The sequence below is a fragment of the Bombina bombina genome, chromosome 8 (assembly GCF_027579735.1).
Source record: "Bombina bombina isolate aBomBom1 chromosome 8, aBomBom1.pri, whole genome shotgun sequence".
NCBI classification, from domain to species: Eukaryota; Metazoa; Chordata; class Amphibia; order Anura; family Bombinatoridae; genus Bombina; species Bombina bombina.
This window is the reverse complement of record NC_069506.1, coordinates 322,563,914-322,586,331: the sequence shown is the minus strand read 5'-3', so window position 1 is coordinate 322,586,331 and position 22,418 is coordinate 322,563,914. Positions and strand designations below refer to the sequence as shown.

At 41.2% G+C, this 22,418-nt stretch overlaps 1 protein-coding gene across 6 annotated transcripts in view; it reads right to left on the bottom strand.

The window, feature by feature from the left end:
* The window catches only part of FAM118B (family with sequence similarity 118 member B), a 218,863-nt gene that overhangs the window by 90,053 nt on the left and 106,392 nt on the right, over positions 1-22,418 (bottom strand). For 5 of the 6 annotated variants that reach the window (XM_053691533.1, XM_053691537.1, XM_053691534.1 and 2 more), the window contains one exon: positions 21,046-21,126. The exons of the other annotated variant lie outside the window; for it this stretch is intronic. In XM_053691533.1, coding sequence (XP_053547508.1) covers positions 21,046-21,126 — 81 coding nt within the window. The remainder of the gene's footprint in view (positions 1-21,045; positions 21,127-22,418) is intronic. 6 annotated transcript variants of the gene reach the window in all.

The window sequence follows — 22,418 nt, the reverse complement described above, 5'->3', positions numbered from 1 at the left end:
AGTCTCACTCTCTTACTGACTTATTAATGTTACCTTAGCAACTTGCCTCTGTACTGCACACTAGTATATAGTCTCACTCTCTTACTGACTTATTAATGTTACCTTAGCAGCTTGCCTCTATACTGCACACTAGTATATAGTCTCACTCTCTTACTGACTTATTAATGTTACCTTAGCAGCTTGCCTGGCTCTGTACTGCACACTAGTATATAGTCTCACTCTCTTACTGACTTATTAATGTTACCTTAGCAGCTTGCCTCTGTACTGCACACTAGTTTATAGTCTCACTCTTACTGACTTATTAGTGTTACCTTAGCAGCTTGCCTCTGTACTGCACACTAGTATATAGTCTCACTCTCTTACTGACTTATTAATGTTACCTTAGCAACTTGCCTCTGTACTGCACACTAGTATTTAGTCTCATCACTCTCTTACTGACTTATTAATGTTACCTTAGCAGCTTGCCTCTGTACTGCACACTAGTATATTATCTCACTCTCTTACTGACTTATTAATGTTACCTTAGCAACTTGCCTCTGTACTGCACACTAGTTTATAGTCTCACTCTCTTACTGACTTATTAATGTTACCTTAGCAGCTTGCCTCTGTACTGCACACTAGTATATAGTCTCACTCTCTTACTGACTTATTAATGTTACCTTAGCAGCTTGCCTGCCTCTGTACTGCACACTAGTATATAGTCTCACTCTCTTACTGACTTATTAATGTTACCTTAGCAGCTTGCCTCTGTACTGCACACTAGTTTATAGTCTCACTCTTTCTGACTTATTAATGTTACCTTAGCAGCTTGCCTCTGTACTGCACACTAGTATATAGTCTCACTCTCTTACTGACTTATTAATGTTATCTTAGCAACTTGCCTCTGTACTGCACACTGGTATATAGTCTCACTCTCTTACTGACTTATTAATGTTACCTTAGCAGCTTGCCTCTGTACTGCATACTAGTATATAGTCTCACTCTCTTACTGACTTATTAATGTTACCTTAGCAGCTTGCCTCTGTACTGCACACTAGTTTATAGTCTCATCACTCTCTTACTGACGTATAAACTCTCTGTAGCTCTGCAACTGTGTTTTCCCACAACATTATCTTACTATTATGCTGTTTGTATGGATAAGTTGTTATTTGACAAGAGTAAGCTAGACCAACAGCATGGTAATGTAAAATGAAACCAAGCAGTTTAGAATGAGTTATAGCAAATATTCTCCATGGCTCCTGTAGCTATAGTATTTCATTTAAACCAGGGATTCCTTAGGTGTATGTTGGACAACCCTGATGTAGAAAACAAATAATAATGTATTAATGCTCCCATTCATATGTGCTGTTCTGTTTCAGATATTTAAAATAGATTGTAGACTATTAGCATTTGATAGTCACTTAAAATATTACTTAAACATTCATTGGTGCCTCCCCCATTTCAGTGTTCCCTCTCTCCCCACTTATGTGTCTCTCTCCTCCATCTGTCTCCCTCTCTCCCCCTTCTGTCTCACTCTCCTTTGTCTGTCTCTCTCTCTCTCCCCTCTGCCTCTCTCTCTCTCTCCCCTCTGTCTGCCTCTCTCTCCCCTCTGTGTCTCTCTCTCTCCCCTCTGTGTCTCTTTCCCCCTTCTGTGTCTCTTTCCCCTCGCTCTCTCCCCTCTGTCTCTCTCTCTCTCCCCTCTCTTTCTCTCCCCTCTCTTTCTCTCTCTCCCCTCTCTCTCTCTCCCCTCTCTTTCTCTCTCTCCCCTCTCTCTCTCTCTCTGTCCCGTCTGTCTCTTTCTCTCTATCTCCCCTCTGTCTCTCTATCTCCCCTCTGTCTCTCTATCTCCCCTCTGTTTCTCTATCTCCCCTCTGTTTCTCTCTCCCCTCTGTTTCTCTCTCCCCTCTGTCTCTCTCTCTCTCTCTCCCCTCTGTGTCTCTCTCTCTCATCTGTCTCTCTCTCTCCCCTCTCTCTCTCCCCCTGTGTGTGTCTCTCTCTCTATCCATCTCTCTTTCGCTATCAGTCTCTCTATCCATCTCTCTCCCTATCTCTCCCACTCCCTCTGTCTCTCTCCTTATGTGTTGTTCTCCCTCTGTCTCTTTCTCTCTCTGTCTCTCTTCCTCCCCCTCTGACTCTCTCATCCCGTATGTGTCTCTCTAACCCTCTGTGTGATTGTGTGTCTCTCTCTCCCTCTCCCCCCGTCTCTCTCTCCCTCTCCCCCCGAGTGCTTTTCTGGGTTTCGGTCTACCTTTTATTTAATTATTGAATTGGTGGTGCCATCTGAGGATGTGGCTTTATTTAAGTGGGTGGGGTCAAGCGCCCCACCATCTTAAAATTTCACCAGCTGCCACTCTATAAGAATAATTTGCAGCATTAAAGTAAAAAGTATGTTTTAAACATATTTTAATGGACCTGGATTTCTAGATCTCATAATTAGAGCAAGCATTTTGTTATCTGGCAAGAGTTTCTGTTACAATCCTTTAGACTAAAATCAGATGTTTACTAAGTTGACCAGTTTTCCAAGACACCATTTAAAGGGACATGAAACCCATATGTTTTCTTTCATTATTTAGAAAGAGCATGCAATTTTAAATAACTTTCCAATTTACATCTAATAATTAATTTTCATAATTCTTTTTATATACTTTGTTGGAAATCATATCTAAATATGCTCAGTAGCTGCTGATTGGTGGCTGCAGATAGATACCTCATGCGATTGGCTCACCCATGTGCATTGCTATTTCTTCAACAAAGGATATCTAAAGAATGAAGGCGTATCCTAGCCACTGCCTCACCAGCCTCTGACGTCACCGCACATCACTGCAGGAATGGCACCACAGCAACTCCCTAAAAACCCTCAGAGAACCCTGGCAAAGCCAATAGTCCAAAAACTAAAAGTGTTTGACAGAAAAGCCAACCTCTAGAACTTGGAATGTGCATCCTCCAGGACTATGGTCCCAATGAACTGACCCGCCTAGATCAAAAGGCAGAATGGAACCACTGCTTTCCATTTGCAGAACGATACCTTGAGACAATGAGTTGGGACACTTCAGGTCTACAAAAGGTTGAAAAATTCCCTCCTTTTTGGGAACCTCAACAGGAATGATAAAACCTAGGCCCCGTTCTGTTACAGGGGCTGGAACCATCACTCACAGGAAAGAGAAGTCCCAAACACACTACCAAGGAATGTCTCATGGAAATATCTGACCCACAGATAAAATTAAGAGATTGAACCTGCCTCATACAGGGAATGACTACAATGAAGAATCCCTGAAGTACTATGTCCACAGACTATCTGGGATATCTTGAATCTATGTTTGCAGACAAACAGAAAGAATCAATCCTGTATTGAGGGTAGATTCCTCTATATTCGAATTGTACGGATGCATCAGAAAACCTGGACTCATAAGAAAAATCCACTGCTAGCACAGCGAAGACAGATCTAGCTCCTGGCTGAAATTGCTTGGAAGCATAGAGATAAATATAGAATAGAAAAAATTCTGTACTGGATCTACTCCAAACAAGACTCTACCGTCACCAGCTTAGTCCATAGATCCTGAAAAAATAAAATTCAGTTATCCTCTCTAGGAAACGTATTTCTCTAGCCAGAGTAGAAATTCCCTACTCCTCTAGGCCTCGTGCGCCCTGATATTTAACGGCGACAGGAAATATCTTGTTAAAGAGAGGAAACTGGAAAAAAGGAAACCCAGACTTCTCCTATTCCTGTGAAAAATCTCCTAGCACAGCCTAGAACATAAAACAAATTCTTCCAGGAGCATCCTAGTACTTAGGAAGATTACTGGATTCTTTAGTGTTGACAACGACAGGTGTTAAAGCTGAAATCTGAAGAATACCACTCCAGCATCAGATGAAGGAATTATACTGTCCGAATCTGAGATTTCACTCTGAGGCTACTGACTTATCCTCCTCATCAGACCTATGAGGCAGACAACCAGTGAAGCAGCAGGAGGTACAGAAACCTTACTATCTGAATCTCAAACATTCCTCTTGCGATTTCCCATCAGTAAAGGAAAAATTAGAAAATGCCACAGACACCGCAGAAGATACATGGGCAGTAACTTCTGCCAGCAAATAACTCCTCCAGGAGATTGAGAGGAACCGCAGGGCACTTCATGTGACACCATTAAGGCTTGGGACATAAAAGGAGAAAAACTGTTGCATAAACAAAAAATAGTATCATCCTAAGAGACATTAGCTCATCTAATATTCATGCCGCACAAATTTGAAAAGCCACAAAATGCTACAGGGCATAGCAGTCTATAACAATCCTGAAACACCCACATCCTGGTATATTTTTTTGTTAAAATCTTTTTATTGAGAGAACAAGGCATATAAAAGAGGTAACTATCTTGTGTATCCACGCAGGGATATGTGTATGTCTATACAGTGATAAACGATACATGAACCAGGGCAAAGACATTGTAAAATGTTAAAGAAGCACAACATTTTTATAACATCAAATCTAGTATCGCTAGACGATCAGATGTGCTCTGGGGTTCTCAGTTGGTTCTCATTTTACTTTTAATATCTCATAGTAATGTATTTCTCGTAGATCGCTGCAAGAATGGGGGAGGAGAAAAAAAAAAAAAAGGAATGAAGAAGAGGGAAGGGGGAGGGAGGATTATAGTATCATGCAGATTTTCATTGTGGAAATTTCTCCATCCATGGAGACCAAATATCTAGATAGGAGTCCATTTTGTCTAAGACTGAATAAGAGTATGATTCCATTTTCTGTAGGAAGTGTGCAGTGGCAATGATTTGTGGGATGGTGGGAGGAGATTTTTGCTTCCATGCTTTCGCAATTTCAAGTTTAATGGACATAAGTAAGTAAACAGTAAGTGATTTTTGGGCCTGGGACATTGTTGGGAAATCTAAATGTAGGAGGCAAGTCTGCGGGCTAAGTGCAGAAGTAATGTGCAAGGAGTTAAGTATGTTGAACATCTGTGTCCAAACTGGTGCAATTTTTCGGCAGTACCACCAAATGTGGCTCTGCGAGCCTAGTAGGCCACATCCTTTCCAGCAAGTAGAAGGGTGATTGACATAGATTTTGTGTAAAGTAACAGGGACTAAATGCCATCTAACCGTAATCTTATAGTGTAGCTCCCACAAAGTTGCACAGTGCAACAGTTTCCTAGTAAAAAGGATCTCTCTATGCCAGGTATCAGTGTCAGCAGTGAAATTCTCTCTCCCAAGCAAGGTGTTGTGATATCTTATGGTGTGAGTGAGTCTCAAGGAGTAGACCATAATGAAACGAGAGAGACCCCCTTGGCGAGTGGGCTTGTGTCCAGCTTTGTTCCCATACAGTAGATTCTCCAAGATCCCCTCTAGGGAATCCCCATGCGCTAAGAAAAGAGCACAGACGGAACTCTTCAAATCGGAGGGTAAGTGGTATCTGGAAGTCATTGCATATGATGTTATGTGACAATGTGTTTGTATGGTCGTAGAGGTTTGATATAGAGGTGGCATTAAAGTTTTGCCAGGTTAAAATATGAGAGTCAGGAAGGCAGAAAAGGGAGCTGGCGATTGTCTGTTGTCTGTTGCACATCCTGGTATTTAATATTTATATAACAGAGGGGAGGGTATGAAACACATCAGGAAAACATATATAGATGAATGGAAAAGTGCCCCCAAACATAGGTGTGAAAGAAAACAAACCTATAATTAAAAGAATACAACCACTAACATTAGTGGATAAAAACTCATGAGGGAGCGCTATACAAGGGTTGGTAACAACTAAAACATTAAAGATTGAACAGCAGTTGAAATTTGTAACGCCTCCTAAAAGCCACCCATAATTGAAGGACCGTGTCACTCAACACACATTAGCTAATAAATTCAAACACACAGCTCCGTAGCATTACACATACCCACAAGTACGGCATAAATCCGTTACAACACAAAAAGAAAAAGGAAGGCGAGTCACATGCCCTAACTTACTAGAATTGGACTTCTGAACATCGCTCCCTATGGAAACAGCTGGCGCTTCTCCGCCATACTGAAGGAGAAGAGGGCGGAACGTTTCACATGCCCTGCACAGAACATTGCCTCACACAAAACAAATGGTGCTTACCCGCCATACTGAGGACAGAAGAGGGCGGGAACAAACAAGGCCCATAGAAAGAGTGCGCAACTAAAGTTAACTGCGCGTCTCATACTGCCTGAAAAAAAACTCAGAAACCCCCGCTAAACAATAAAAAACTTAAGAGCTTCTTCCCTTTACTTGAATTTATATCTGTAACGCCTGTCTTGTACATTAGTTCAGTACCTCGGAAATAAAAATATGTGCCGTTCATCTCAGAACCTCTAGGACTCGGGTGTCTATGCTAGGAGTCTGTGTAAAAGTAATCTGTGCAATATAAGCTATCAGAGGGACATTATGTACCTCTATCTAAGCATAGCCATGTAAAATTCATCTGTACATAACTAAATAAACGTTGAGCTACAATACAATTAGTCAGGGATACTTCCACAAAGAATTAACCCCTAGTCTCCTAACACAATAAGTGCCTGCGTCCTGCCTAAGATATCCTGCCTCAGGATATACATGTCCCATAATGATGCAGAATAATTCCAGAAGTGCATGTCCGCTGAGCATAGAAGATCAAGCACTTACCTGCATCTAGCCATCCGGCAAGAGGACAGTTCACCTGGTTTGAGAGGCACCCTCCTCACATAGACCCGTGGAAAACAAAAAAGACTAAATAAACTTACTCAGGCTTTTTAACAACAGGGCAGCAACAACTGTTTGGGAGGCGCAGTGAGGATTATACCCCAAAAGTTCCCAAATGCTTAAAAGCCACCACTGCTCTACTGAAGAGACTGACATGGACTACGGCTAAACCCCAAACGAAGACCAGAACAAACCTGTTCTGCTTAAAAAATAAACTGTTGATTGAAGAATAAAACACCTAACTTTACCCCTCCTTGCAACTGATACAAGCAAAGAGAATGACTGGGGGTTGTGGGTAGGGGAGTGGTATTTAACAGCTTTGCTGTGGTGCTCTTTGCCTCCTCCTGCTGGTCAAGAGTGATATTCCCAACAGTAGTTGATGATGATCTGTAGACTCACCGTGTCATTAGAAAGAAATCCCGCCGTTTTTTTTTTGTTATTTAGACAGAGCATCAGAGTTTTTAAAATGTTTCCAATTTACTTCTATTATCAAATTTACTTCATTACCATGGTATTATTTATTAAAGTGAAGAGATACCTAGGTATGTATGTGGAACACTACATGCCACAAAATACTGCCATCTAGTGTCATATAGCGCTCAAGACACATGCACAGTGCTGAGCTTACATCCCTAATGTTCAACAAAAAATACTAAAAGAACAAAGGAAATAATATAAGTGAGTTATAAAGTTGTTTAAAATCACATCCTCTATCTGAAGCATGAAAGAAAAATCTTTATGTTTTATGTCCCTTTAAATATTTAAGCAGCGTTTTGTATGTGACAGAGATACACATGAATTGCAATATAATGCTTAGAAAAACAAAGATTTTGCAAGACTTCTTTCTATGCCGGGGGGGGGGGGGGGGTTTGAGAAAATCAGACCTATAGAAAGTTGTGAATTAAATCTTTGCTTAAGAATGTTTCATTTATTAGAAGTTTGCTGACCTTAGCGTGCTCACATCTAGACGAGTATTGGATACTAAATCACGCAATAGGATACGACTAATAATGCCTTCTAGATTTTTCTTATGCCATTTCCCAGTGGGATGTGAAATTCCACATACCTTTGGGTATTCCTAAAATGAGCCTTGGTGTTTATATATGTCGTTCGTATAAATGTGTTTGGATTTTTATTTATTTTCCTATAAAGATAGATTTAAGAAAAAAAAAAAAGAAAAGAAAAAGAGAGAATGTTCATTTAAACGGACAAAACAAAAAACAAAATGTTGTTTCATGATTTAGATAGAACATATAATTTTAAACAACTTTTCAATTTACTTCTATTATCAAATTTGCTTCATTCTCTTGTTATCCTTTGCTGAAGGAACAGCATTGCTTACTGACAGCTAGCTGAACACATCTAGTTAGCCAATCACAAGAGACAAATGTGTGCAGGCACCAATCAGCAGAAAGCTCCCACTAGTGTAGGATATGTGCGTATTCTTTTTCAACAACGGATGCCAAGAGAACAAAGCACATTTCAAAATAGAAGTGAATTTAAAGGTGTCTTAAAATAACATGCTGTATCTGAATCATGCAAGGTTAATTTTGACTTTCCTATCCCTTTAAGTAGAAATAGACTGCATGGCATCACACTCAGGGAGCCTCTTCGTTACCTCCCAATATCTAAAAAGAAACAATTACCCCATATGGGATAAAGCAGATTATAATAAAAAATGTGATGAAAGAAATGTGCATTAACTCAAACAGAAAAAGTACAAACAGGAAGAAGGAAAGAACACAGTGAGAAGGGGCTGCTGACATATTTGTTTTGGAAAACATTAGCGTATTTCTGAATCTACGCTGAGCATATAAATAAAACACTATCAAACTGCAGCATTTTATTTTTAAATCAGAATGTCATTTTAAAGGGACAGTAAAGTAAAAAATAAATATGTCATGATTTAAATAGGGCATGTCATTTTAAACAACTTTCCAATTTACTTTTATTACCAATTTTGCTTTGTTCTCTTGGTATTCTTAGTTGAAAGCTAAATCTAGGAGGTTCATGTGCTAATTTCTTAGACCTTGAAGACCAGGGATAGGCACGAGCCAAGGCTGTGGCGGACATTTTCTAAAGTAAAGACCTTTAGTGAAGGACACCAAGGTACATTTACAATCAAAACTATTATTTTATAGTGCTGAATTTTATAATACGGATGCAGATACCACTGATCCTATAACTAGCCCTTGTCTTGCTATACGCATGTGCCAGTGTCACTTCTGTGTCTTTGTATAGAGCTGGGTGTTATTATACAGATGCAGATACCACTAATCCTATAACCAGCCCTTGTCTGGCTATATCCATGTGCCAGTGTCACTTCTGTGTCTTTGTATAGAGCTGGGTGTTATTATACAGATGCAGAAGATACACATTCAGTATTTCACTCAGGCTTTATTTATTCCATCACCCAATATTGCTAGCAGTCTCTTGACAAGCCACTAATTTTATTCACACTAAATATTTCCCCTTTCCTATTATTTAATCAGAAAGAAAAGATATACTAAGGTTATGATTCACAACCTTACTATATCTTTTCTTTCTATTTAAATACTACTTATAATAAACCTCAAGTGCTGGTTAAAGTGCTTTACCTTTGCATATAAAGCTCCAGGGACACAGTGGCAGCTTGCTTCTTGAATCTTCCCTCTCTCTCTGTCTCACTCAGAGTCATTTTCTGGTACAAAGCGGCATCATGTGGGAGTGGCCACAACCCTGCGAAACGTGGCGCCGCGTGTTTTAAGGAGGAGTCAGGACCAGTATTCATCTGTCTTACTCCTCCCTCCCCACAGCAAAATGGGTGGTGGACACTGCAAGGGCCAGTCACGGACACCAGTGTCCGTGTACGGACACCTTGCCTGTCCCTGTTGAAGACTGCCTCTAATCTGAAAGCATTTTGACAGTTTTTCACCACTAGAGGGCATTAGTTCATGTTTTTCATATAGATAACATTGAGCTTAGGCACGTGAAGCTCCTAGGAGTCAGCACTGATTGGCTAAAAATGCAAGTCTGTCAGAGGCATAGATACAAAGTAATCACAGAGGTAAAAAACAGAATTTATGTTTACCTGATAAATTACTTTCTCCAACGGTGTGTCCGGTCCACGGCGTCATCCTTACTTGTGGGATATTCTCTTCCCCAACAGGAAATGGCAAAGAGCCCAGCAAAGCTGGTCACATGATCCCTCCTAGGCTCCGCCTACCCCAGTCATTCGACCGACGTTAAGGAGGAATATTTGCATAGGAGAAACCATATGGTACCGTGGTGACTGTAGTTAAAGAAAAAAATTATCAGACCTGATTAAAAAAACCAGGGCGGGCCGTGGACCGGACACACCGTTGGAGAAAGTAATTTATAAGGTAAACATAAATTCTGTTTTCTCCAACATAGGTGTGTCCGGTCCACGGCGTCATCCTTACTTGTGGGAACCAATACCAAAGCTTTAGGACACGGATGAAGGGAGGGAGCAAATCAGGTCACCTAAATGGAAGGCACCACGGCTTGCAAAACCTTTCTCCCAAAAATAGCCTCAGAAGAAGCAAAAGTATCAAACTTGTAAAATTTGGTAAAAGTGTGCAGTGAAGACCAAGTCGCTGCCCTACATATCTGATCAACAGAAGCCTCGTTCTTGAAGGCCCATGTGGAAGCCACAGCCCTAGTGGAATGAGCTGTGATTCTTTCGGGAGGCTGCCGTCCGGCAGTCTCGTAAGCCAATCTGATGATGCTTTTAATCCAAAAAGAGAGAGAGGTAGAAGTTGCTTTTTGACCTCTCCTTTTACCGGAATAAACAACAAACAAGGAAGATGTTTGTCTAAAATCCTTTGTAGCATCTAAATAGAATTTTAGAGCGCGAACAACATCCAAATTGTGCAACAAACGTTCCTTCTTTGAAACTGGTTTCGGACACAGAGAAGGTACGATAATCTCCTGGTTAATGTTTTTGTTAGAAACAACTTTTGGAAGAAAACCAGGTATAGTACGTAAAACCACCTTATCTGCATGGAACACCAGATAAGGAGGAGAACACTGCAGAGCAGATAATTCTGAAACTCTTCTAGCAGAAGAAATTGCAACTAAAAACAAAACTTTCCAAGATAATAACTTAATATCAACGGAATGCAAGGGTTCAAACGGAACCCCCTGAAGAACTGAAAGAACTAAATTGAGACTCCAAGGAGGAGTCAAAGGTTTGTAAACAGGCTTAATTCTAACCAGAGCCTGAACAAAGGCTTGAACATCTGGCACAGCGGCCAGCTTTTTGTGAAGTAACACAGACAAGGCAGAAATCTGTCCCTTCAGGGAACTTGCAGATAATCCTTTTTCCAATCCTTCTTGAAGGAAGGATAGAATCCTAGGAATCTTAACCTTGTCCCAAGGGAATCCTTTAGATTCACACCAACAGATATATTTTTTCCAAATTTTGTGGTAAATCTTTCTAGTTACAGGCTTTCTGGCCTGAACAAGAGTATCGATAACAGAATCTGAGAATCCTCGCTTCGATAAGATCAAGCGTTCAATCTCCAAGCAGTCAGCTGGAGTGAAACCAGATTCGGATGTTCGAACGGACCCTGAACAAGAAGGTCTCGTCTCAAAGGTAGCTTCCAAGGAGGAGCCGATGACATATTCACCAGATCTGCATACCAAGTCCTGCGTGGCCACGCAGGAGCTATCAAAATCACCGACGCCCTCTCCTGATTGATCCTGGCTACCAGCCTGGGGATGAGAGGAAACGGCGGGAACACATAAGCTAGTTTGAAGGTCCAAGGTGCTACTAGTGCATCCACTAGAGCCGCCTTGGGATCCCTGGATCTGGACCCGTAGCAAGGAACTTTGAAGTTCTGCCGAGAGGCCATCAGATCCATGTCTGGAATGCCCCACAGCTGAGTGACTTGGGCAAAGATTTCCGGATGGAGTTCCCACTCCCCCGGATGCAATGTCTGACGACTCAGAAAATCCGCTTCCCAATTTTCCACTCCTGGGATGTGGATAGCAGACAGGTGGCAGGAGTGAGACTCCGCCCATAGAATGATTTTGGTCACTTCTTCCATCGCCAGGGAACTCCTTGTTCCCCCCTGATGGTTGATGTACGCAACAGTTGTCATGTTGTCTGATTGAAACCGTATGAACTTGGCCCTCGCTAGCTGAGGCCAAGCCTTGAGAGCATTGAATCTGTCCAAAATCTCCTCATAAGGAGGAGAATCACTGTCGACCGCCTTTATCAGCTCATCGAACCAGAAACATGCGGCTGTAGCGACAGGGACAATGCATGAAATTGGTTGTAGAAGGAAACCCTGCTGAACAAACATCTTTTTAAGCAAACCTTCTAATTTTTTATCCATAGGATCTTTGAAAGCACAACTATCCTCTATGGGTATAGTGGTGCGTTTGTTTAAAGTGGAAACCGCTCCCTCGACCTTGGGGACTGTCTGCCATAAGTCCTTTCTGGGGTCGACCATAGGAAACAATTTTTTAAATATGGGGGGAGGGACGAAAGGAATACCGGGCCTTTCCCATTCTTTATTAACAATGTCCGCCACCCGCTTGGGTATAGGAAAAGCTTCTGGGAGCCCCGGCACCTCTAGGAACTTGTCCATTTTACATAGTTTCTCTGGGATGACCAACTTGTCACAATCATCCAGAGTGGATAATACCTCCTTAAGCAGAATGCGGAGATGTTCCAACTTAAATTTAAATGCAATCACATCAGGTTCAGCTTGTTGAGAAATGTTCCCTGAATCAGTAATTTCTCCCTCAGACAAAACCTCCCTGGCCCCATCAGACTGAGTTAGGGGCCCTTCAGAAATGTTAATATCAGCGTCGTCATGCTCTTCAGTATCTAAAACAGAGCAGTCGCGCTTACGCTGATAAGTGTTCATTTTGGCTAAAATGTTTTTGACAGAATTATCCATTACAGCCGTTAATTGTTGCATAGTAAGGAGTATTGGCGCGCTAGATGTACTAGGGGCCTCCTGAGTGGGCAAGACTCGTGTAGACGAAGGAGGGAATGATGCAGTACCATGCTTACTCCCCTCACTTGAGGAATCATCTTGGGCATCATTGTCATTATCACATAAATCACATTTATTTAAATGAATAGGAATTCTGGCTTCCCCACATTCAGAACACAGTCTATCTGGTAGTTCAGACATGTTAAACAGGCATAAACTTGATAACAAGTACAAAAAACGTTTTAAAATAAAACCGTTACTGTCACTTTAAATTTTAAACTGAACACACTTTATTACTGCAAATGCGAAAAAACATGAAGGAATTGTACAAAATTCACCAAATTTTCACCACAGTGTCTTAAAGCCTTAAAAGTATTGCACACCAAATTTGGAAGCTTTAACCCTTAAAATAACGGAACCGGAGCCGTTTTGAACTTTAACCCCTTTACAGTCCCTGGTATCTGCTTTGCTGAGACCCAACCAAGCCCCAAGGGGAATACGATACCCAATGACGCCTTCAGAAAGTCTTTTCTAAGTATCAGAGCTCCTCTCACATGCGACTGCATGCCATGCCTCTCAAAAACAAGTGCGCAACACCGGCGCGAAAATGAGGCTCTGCCTATGCTTTGGGAAAGCCCCTAAAGAATATGGTGCCGATATTATTATATCAAAATACCCAGATAAAATGATTCCTCAAGGCTAAATATGTGTTAATAATCAATCGATTTAGCCCAAAAAAAGTCTACAGTCTTAATAAGCCCTTTTTTGAAGCCCTTATTTACAATCGTAATAAACATGGCTTACCGGATCCCAGAGGGAAAATGACAGCTTCCAGCATTACATCGTCTTGTTAGAATGTGTCATACCTCGAGCAGCAAGAGACTGCTCACTGTTCCCCCAACTGAAGTTAATTGCTCTCAACAGTCCTGTGTGGAACAGCCATGGATTTTAGTGACGGTTGCTAAAATCATTTTCCTCATACAAACAGAAATCTTCATCTCTTTTCTGTTTCTGAGTAAATAGTACATACCAGCACTATTTCAAAATAACAAACTCTTGATTGAATAATAAAAACTACAGTTAAACACTAAAAAACTCTAAGCCATCTCCGTGGAGATGTTGCCTGTACAACGGCAAAGAGAATGACTGGGGTAGGCGGAGCCTAGGAGGGATCATGTGACCAGCTTTGCTGGGCTCTTTGCCATTTCCTGTTGGGGAAGAGAATATCCCACAAGTAAGGATGACGCCGTGGACCGGACACACCTATGTTGGAGAAAGTATATTATTATAACTGTGTTGGTTATGCAAAATTGGGGAATGGGTAATAAAGGGATTATCTATCTTTTTAAACAACAAAAATTCTGGTGTTTACTGTCCCTTTAATGTCACACTGTAAAACTAATTTTACAAAAAGCGTGAAACAAAATAATTTGGACAATGTGTAATCTGAGCATAAATCAATAAAATCAAAAGAGATAATTTTGTATATACCTGACAGATAAATGATAAATACACCTTTAGGGAATATAAATGCTCACATTCCTGGGGTTAATTAACTGACTGGTCACTTAGAACTCCATATTTGAGGTTTAAAACATATTTATAAAGCTTTATATTTACAAGAAACCTCCCTGTCTCTTTTCTCAAGCTGAATTCACAAAGACTGTGGTTTGTAATGAGATCTACCAGACTTGTACATTTTTCTTGCCTTCTTTAAAAGGAAATTATCTGAACTGCGCAGAGTGCCTGAAGAAATATAACCGTCAAGCAGTTAAAATGGGAAGGGTTTTGGGTTTTCGGCATGGAAAATGTTTTTCTTAAAGGGACATACATAAATGCTTTCACTTAACCATATCCTGAAAAGAAACAAATTATGCTTACCTGATCATTTTCTTTTCTTCTAAAAGGAAAGAGTCCACAGCTGCATTCATTACTTTTGGGAAATAAGAACCTGGCCACCAGGAGGAGGCAAAAACACCCCAAGCCAAAGGCTTAAATACTCCTCCCACTCCCCTCATCCCCAGTCATTCTGCCAAGGAACAAGGAACAGTAGAAGAAATATCAGGGTGAAAGTTGCCAGAAGAATAAAATAAGGACGCCCCACATAAAAATTATGGGTGGGGAGCTGTGGACTCTTTCCATCAAAAGAAAAGAAAATTATCAGGTAAGCATAATTTACGTTTTTCTTCTTAAATGGAAAGAGTCCACAGCTGCATTCATTACTTTTGGGAAAACAATACCCAAGCTATAGAGGACACTGAATGCCAAGGTGAGAGGGTACAATAGGCGGCCTATTCTGAGGGCACCAAGCCTGAAACCACTGCCCACAAAAAACTCCAGCTTCGTCCGAAGCCGAGAAAACTTTGAAAGGAAAAGCCCAGAGGACACTGACCTGCAGGTAGTCCAGAGCCTAGCTAGAGACCGCAAAATCGGACTCAACTGAGCCAACAGGCCTCCAGGAGACGCCATCATCTAACAGTATGTCCCTCCCCACTCACCCCTCATTAAAGAAGAGAACACTAGCCCAAACTCCCAAAGGGAGAGGACCAGGAAGAACCGAAGGAAATAGAAGGTTACAAGATCCTTAACAGGAAAACCCCCAGAGCGAGCCCAGCTCACAAGGACCCAAATGGGTCCCGACAGACAAGTGGGAGACTACACCTAGACCAGAGAAACCAGAGGTATAGGACCGGGCATAGAAAACTTTCTCTCAAACGTCGTGCAAAAGCACCAAAGACAACAGAAGACGGAGTCCTTACATAGTCCTGAACTAAGAACACAAGTATTCCACTACAAAAAAACGTGTAACAGACCCAGACGAACAACCTTAAGTCAAGAACACACTCCCATCCTCAGGATGACACAGGGAATCCTTGCTGAGAGCAAAAACGGCCAACAAAAGAACAGATTGCAAAAGACAACTCCCAGACAGAGGGCACCCTCTAGGCAATCCAAGCCACTAGACCTACCCACAGGTCTATCAAAAAAGGGGTAATTCATAACCTCCACAAGGTCCCCCAAGAAGAGAAGTGACACCCCGAACCTGAGGTTTAGCAATCCTAGACCCTCTGCTTGTAAGCTTAGGGAGCCAGCTAGCTACTATGCCCACCTAGATCCTGAAGATGACATCTCGCAGAACCCCCAGCAACGGCATGGCTGAAACAGGGGAACAGAAGCACCTCAAAACCAGCTCAAAAACAAGCGGAAAAAAGTCCACAGCCAATCCAACAGAGCACACGTGCAACACGACTCCTTAGGACAGACAACAGGGCCCTAGACCCAAAGGATCTAGCAAAAAGGTCCAATTTAGTCTTGACACAGAGCCAGCAAGACTCCAAATGGAACGTAATCCAAAGAGAAAAACCCTCAGTAAGGGAAACTCACAGGTCCCAACTCCTGAACCAGGAGAAGCCATAAGAAAATGACCACATCTTTATAAAAAAGGAGACTAAGCTCTCACCCAAGAAAAGGAAAGGGCTAACAGGCAGCACCTTCGATAAGCCACAGGTAAAAGAAGAGATCAATCCCCCTTCAAAGTGTTTCCCCTAAAAACTAGCCGGATAACACGCAACCAATGTGCAATAGTAGCAGTAGTGACACTGCAAGTCGATTCACCTGCAGAGCAGAGAATTCAATGGATACTACAGCAAGCTGACAAAGGGAAACCGTCTAAGGTGCAACACAAGCCCCAACGAGCAATGAACTCAGAAAACCTGGCCAACCAGGACCAGATCAAGAAATCAGAGTAAAAGTACATAGCCCAAGTTTCCAGGAACTGGGGAACCCCGAACCAACCCTGGAGCCTAAAGGTCCGGTAACAACCCACAACAGGATCCACAAGGGAAAATGCTGAATGAAACCCAGCAACCGGAAGCCCCAGGGAGAACAGGTCCGAACCCCCAACTGTTTAGATAAACAAAACCTGCAAACTGAACAACCCAGACCACAGGGGATACTAATGCAATATCAAGATCAACCCGGATAATAAGAAAAACTTGCAAGTCCCGACCTAAGGAAGAGATAACCCCTTGCCGAAGTCCCACTCTCTAAAGAGTCAAGGCGGTAAAAGTCGTACAACGACACTAGAGCTTTTAGACTAACAGCCTCAGGACAATAAGGCAAGGGGATACCTTGAGGTCAAAACAACTCGAGAAAAGGCTAGTCTCCACATCACCTCCGTACACGCGGATGATCACAAGGAGAAAGTGTGCAAACCAACCCCTGTCCCAAGGAGACCACGCCCAGTGTCCCTAACAGGGAACAAACATCTCCCAGGCCCCTAAAAGGACACCCAACTCGGAGACCACAAAGGAAGACCAAAAAGTCTCAGAAAAACAGCTACACAGTACAGAGTTGATGTGCAATAGCTGCAGCTGGTTACATTCTGCAACCCAACCGCTGCAAGGCAGCTGATCTACCCTTCAACTTACTAGCTGCTGAGGACCAAGTCCAATGACAATCCTCAAGCTGTAAGAAAGAGGCCAAACCACCACTCTGCGGGAAGAAGGCGCTAAGCCCTCCAACTCTCCACCACGTGGGAGAGGAACACTAGGGTCCGGCAATAACAGACGCCATAGAAAATGATGCAGCGGAGACTCCACTGACCCAGTCATCCAAATTGAAGGCTATAAGGACTGAGACAATCCTTCCAGCCTTGTAGACCCACAAGGTCCTCTAGAATGCTTAGTTGAATGTAAAACAAATGATAACATGAGCACTCTGCACCTCGACCGGACCAGCCAATTAGAACGGCGCCACATGTCTGAACAGCCACAAGACAGAACCAAACCCAACAGGACCAGCCTGCATCCAGGTCCTAACCGTCAGGCTGCATAAATCCTCCCTCAGAGGAGAAGAAGGGAAACAGACAAACATATGACTAACATGTCACCAAAAACACTTCTGCAGAAGTAACAGAGTATTTATCCCAGTTTAAGATTCCCGAAGGAAAACAATAAACAAAATAAAAGACATCCTAACCAGATAAAAAGAAAATATAAAGGCAACCCGTAGGTTAACGCCCAATAAGAAAACAGGCCTACCGCAGGACCAGCCAAACAGAACCCTAATCTTCCAAAAAAAACTGGGAAGGATCTCAAAAAAGAACAGTCAGGAGATTACATCATCCCCACATGTCTAATGAGGTGCACCATTCGAAGCAGACTAGGGATAGGATCCGAGACCATCCGAGAAGGATAAGATCAATTGAAAAACATGTCTGAATAAGACGCGAAGACGTGCCACTCTATAACAAAAGGCACAACACTCAGGGACAGTTACACCCTAAGGGAACTGTACAGGCCCTCCCCAAGGTGGCAGACCCGGGGCAATAGGGCACAAGCACAAACACGCATAAACCTCTGGACTCTGCAGACGAATAATCACCAAAAATATGTGGAAGCGAAAACGTGCTTCAACCTCCGGGGGGGAACACGCCGCCCTGCATAGAGGAATAATCATAAACTGGGTTTCCTGCATGTGTAGAAGTATGGAGCGGTAGGGAAGCAGGTTGAATCACATAAACATAATTATAACCCCCCCTTAGGAGATATTAACCCTTGATTCCAAGATACTAAAGGAGACTGAGACCCTTATGTTAAATTAGACCCGCAGAGTGCTAGCGTCTCGGGAACACATTTGTATTACAGTACATTCATAAAAAAAGTAAAATGAAACAATCTTACCGGAATCTATGCCGTGGAACAGGAACACGGCCCTTCAAGTGTGATGGATAGTAGCATCGCCTCCACCATGGACTTGAGAGAAGAAAGCAGGCAGCGGAGCGAAGCTCGACAACGCCGATTGCTTGAGGAGCTGTTAACATGAGTCGGGATGGTTTCGCAGAAAGACTCTTCCTCTGAACTCTAACTTTCATCCAAGCCCTCACTGAGAGGCTGACAGGACTACTTAAAACTCCAGTCCCATGCCGAAGAGTACTACCCTCCATAAGAGACAAAATAAATTCTGACACTTCTCTGCCAACCTCCTGGGACAAAAGGCAAAGAATGACTGGGGGCTGAGGGGAGTGGGAGGAGTATTTAAGCCTTTGGCTGGGGTGTCTTTGCCGCCTCCTGGTGGCCAGGTTCTTATTTCCCAAAAGTAATGAATGCAGCTGTGGACTCTTTCCATTTAAGAAGAAAAAAGAGTTTACATTTAAAACGACATACTTGCAAGTTAATATCTGCATGTCTGTTCTAGAAAATGAATAATGCACTGCTGCGTCAGTTTCCATTGATCTCCTAATGAATACATTATGCCTGCATCGCCTTTATATTAGCTGCATGCACACTCACAGCCAATACAGAGATGTTACCCAAGTACAGGAGATCACATTAAAGTAACATAAAAACCCTTCAGAGTGTAATATAAAATGTTTATTTATGTCTATCAAAAATATTTTGCGATATCCTTTTATCAGTTATTTTACACACTTTTATGTACTTTAACTCTGAAAATTGTAGCTTTTCCGTTTCTGAGAATCTGAAGTGCACATTGCAGACTTCACAAGTCTAACCCTGCATCATATCTGTCAACTGACGGCAGCAAAAAAATACGTTAATGTTTGCAGAAAGTTTTCACAAACGACCAATTTGTTAATCTGTTCACAAAAGAAAAACTCTTGTAACTACACTTGTTTCATGTCCCTTTAGGAAGGCAGTGGAAGAGGTGCTTTTGGCACTTTCTAAACGAGCAACATTGGACTTTCTATTAGTGTATGCTACTTTACAGCTTAGTAATACTGTCCTTCTTTCATTCATGTTGTAACAAAATGGTCGATAACACAACCTTCTCACAAATCCACGATACACTACACGTGCATACAAATAATGAGCGGTGTCACACATTACCTGTACAATACAAAGCAACAGTTGAGGGCCTAAAATGAAAGTTAAAATTTCTTATATTTCAAGCAAACATTTTTATGTAATGTTTGTAATTGTCCTGTTTAAATCAGCTGCACATTTTACCAGTATCACCGGTCCATTTGAAATTCAGACCTATCACAATTATAACAGAGAATACAGTAAATGCCTCTCACCCACTTTTCCCAAACACAGCTTTTATATTAGTGAGTAATGTTCCAGTTACCTTTCTTAGGATCTTAAAACAACAAACCTTGGTGTGCGACTGTTGGCTGAGCAAACTAATAAGCTGTGGGAAGTGGGAGATGTTTCTGCATGAAGGACATTCTTTTCCCATGCTCACAAACAAGTGGATTAGTGAAGCTGTTGGAGCAGGACTTTTTTATACACTAGATTTGTCTTTGCATAAATGTTTTGTACATGATACGTTTTTATAGCCCATACAGGTTTTTTGTTTTTTTTAATTGTATAGTTTTGCTTATTTGTAAATAACTGATTTTCAGACTCCTAACCAAGCCCTAAAGTTTTAGAATAATATTGACGTATGCCTACTCCAGCTTGGTCCTGTGTTTGTAAAGGGTCTTTTCATTTGCAAAGAAAGGGAGAGGGGGGGGGGTGTCTGCTATTTCCCACTTGCAGCGGGTGTTCTAGCTAATCTTTTTTAACAGTGCTAAACTGGGAGTTTCTAACAGTTTTATACTGGATTTTTATATCAGTATCTGTGCATATTATTCTTTATAGTAGTGTCTATTACATGCAGTTATATGAAAATTGGTGTATACTGTCCTTTTAAAATAAAGGTAAACTTTGATGAATGAAACCCCGTTTTTTTTTAAAATACTATTAAAAACAGGGGCACTTTCATTCATCAAAGTTTAGAAGGCAGCCGTTTTGATTAGAAACTTACCTTTGTTTTTTTCACAGCCAGAGCAGCTTCCCCCACATTGAGATCCTCTCTTTACACGTCATCAATGACTAATCCAGGTTCCTCCAATCACGGCATGGCCTTAGGCAATGACTACACTGGGGGGAAAGCCGTGATTGGAGGAAGCCGGATAAGTTAACGTGTGAAGAGAGGATCTCCGGGTGCGGGAAGCTGCTCTGGCTGTGCAAAGAAGAGAGGTAAGTTTTTAATCAATACGGATGCTTTGTAAACTTTGCCCCTGTTTTTAATAGTATTTTTAAAAAACAGGCTTTCATTCATCAAAGTTTATCTTCACTTTAAGGAAGGCTGCACTGCTATTGATAGGAGATGGGCACAAAACAAACAAATAAAGCACAGAGAAATAACCAAGAACTTATTAACCAGATACAAAAGATACTGCAAAATTTTAGATAAAACCAGCAACTTGGACTGTTCAGTTTAAATTTGCTGCTGGAAAACCCTTCAACATTGACTGGCTTCATAAGAGTTAAAGTAATCACAGTTACATATAGATATTTTATTATTATTTAGGTAAAAAATACCTCTATAGTAATATTTAGAGGCGCAAAAGTCAAAATTAAACTCTCATGATTCACATAGAGCATGCGAGTTTAAAAAAAGTTCATATTTACTTACATCATACCTCCCAACATTTGTGGCTGAGAACGAGGGACACAGGAGGTTGATAGGAGCCCCTCACCATTTTGTGGGTGGAGCCTGTTGGGAGGGGAGGGATCATGAGTGGTTAGTGGGCGGGATTGTGGGTGTTTCTGGGTGGTCTGTGTGTGTGTAAGGGAAGTTTGTGGGTGTTTCTGGGAATTCCATGGGTGGGACTAAGGGAAATTTTGTAAAGAGGGAGAAATGGCTGTCTAAAAGGGTCAGAGCTCAGAATCAGGGGACAGTTGGGAGGTCTGTTACATTATCAAATGTATTTAATTCTCTTGGTATCCTTTGTTGAAGAGTATATCAAAAGATGCTCATGAGTGTGTATGTTTTTAGCACTGTGTGTATTGCATTGTTACAAACACTATGGCAAACACTGATGTCATATAATGCTAGACACATGCACACTACTGCACATATCTAGGTATGCCTTTTAGCAAAGTATTTAAGGAAAACAAAGTAAATGTGATTATAGAAGTAAATTGGAAATATTTTTAAGTTTGCATGCTATATTTAAATCATGAACAATTTTGGCTTTCATGTGCCTTTAACATCAGGATTCTAATGAATAAATTTAAAGACATTTTGGAAGGGAAATAATTGTATATTTAATTAAAAATAGTTTGTATCAGTGTATAAATGTGTGCATGTGTGTATATATGTCTATGTGTGTTAGTGTGTATATATGTCTATGTGTGTTAGTGTGTATATATGTCTATGTGTGTTAGTGTGTATATATGTCTATGTGTGTTAGTGTGTATATATGTCTATGTGTGTTAATGTGTGTATATATGTCTATGTGTGTTAGTGTGTATATATGTCTATGTGTGTTAGTGTGTATATATGTCTATGTGTGTTAATGTGTGTATATATGTCTATGTGTGTATATATGTCTATGTGTGTTAGTGTGTATATATGTCTATGTGTGCATGTGTGTATATGTCTATGTGTGTTAGTGTGTATATGTCTATGTGTGCATGTGTGTATATATGTATATGTGTGTTAGTGTGTATATATGTCTATGTGTGTTAGTGTGTATATATGTCTATGTGTGTTAGTGTGTATATATGTCTATGTGTGTTAGTGTGTATATATGTCTATGTGTGTTAGTGTGTATATATGTCTATGTGTGTTAGTGTGTATATATGTCTATGTGTGTTAGTGTGAATATATATCTATGTGTGTTAGTGTGTATATATGTCTATGTGTGCATGTGTGTATATATGTCTATGTGTGTTAGTGTGTATATATGTCTATGTGTGCATGTGTGTATATATGTCTATGTCTGTTAGTGTGTATATATGTCTATGTGTGTTAGTGTGTATATATGTCTATGTGTGTTAGTG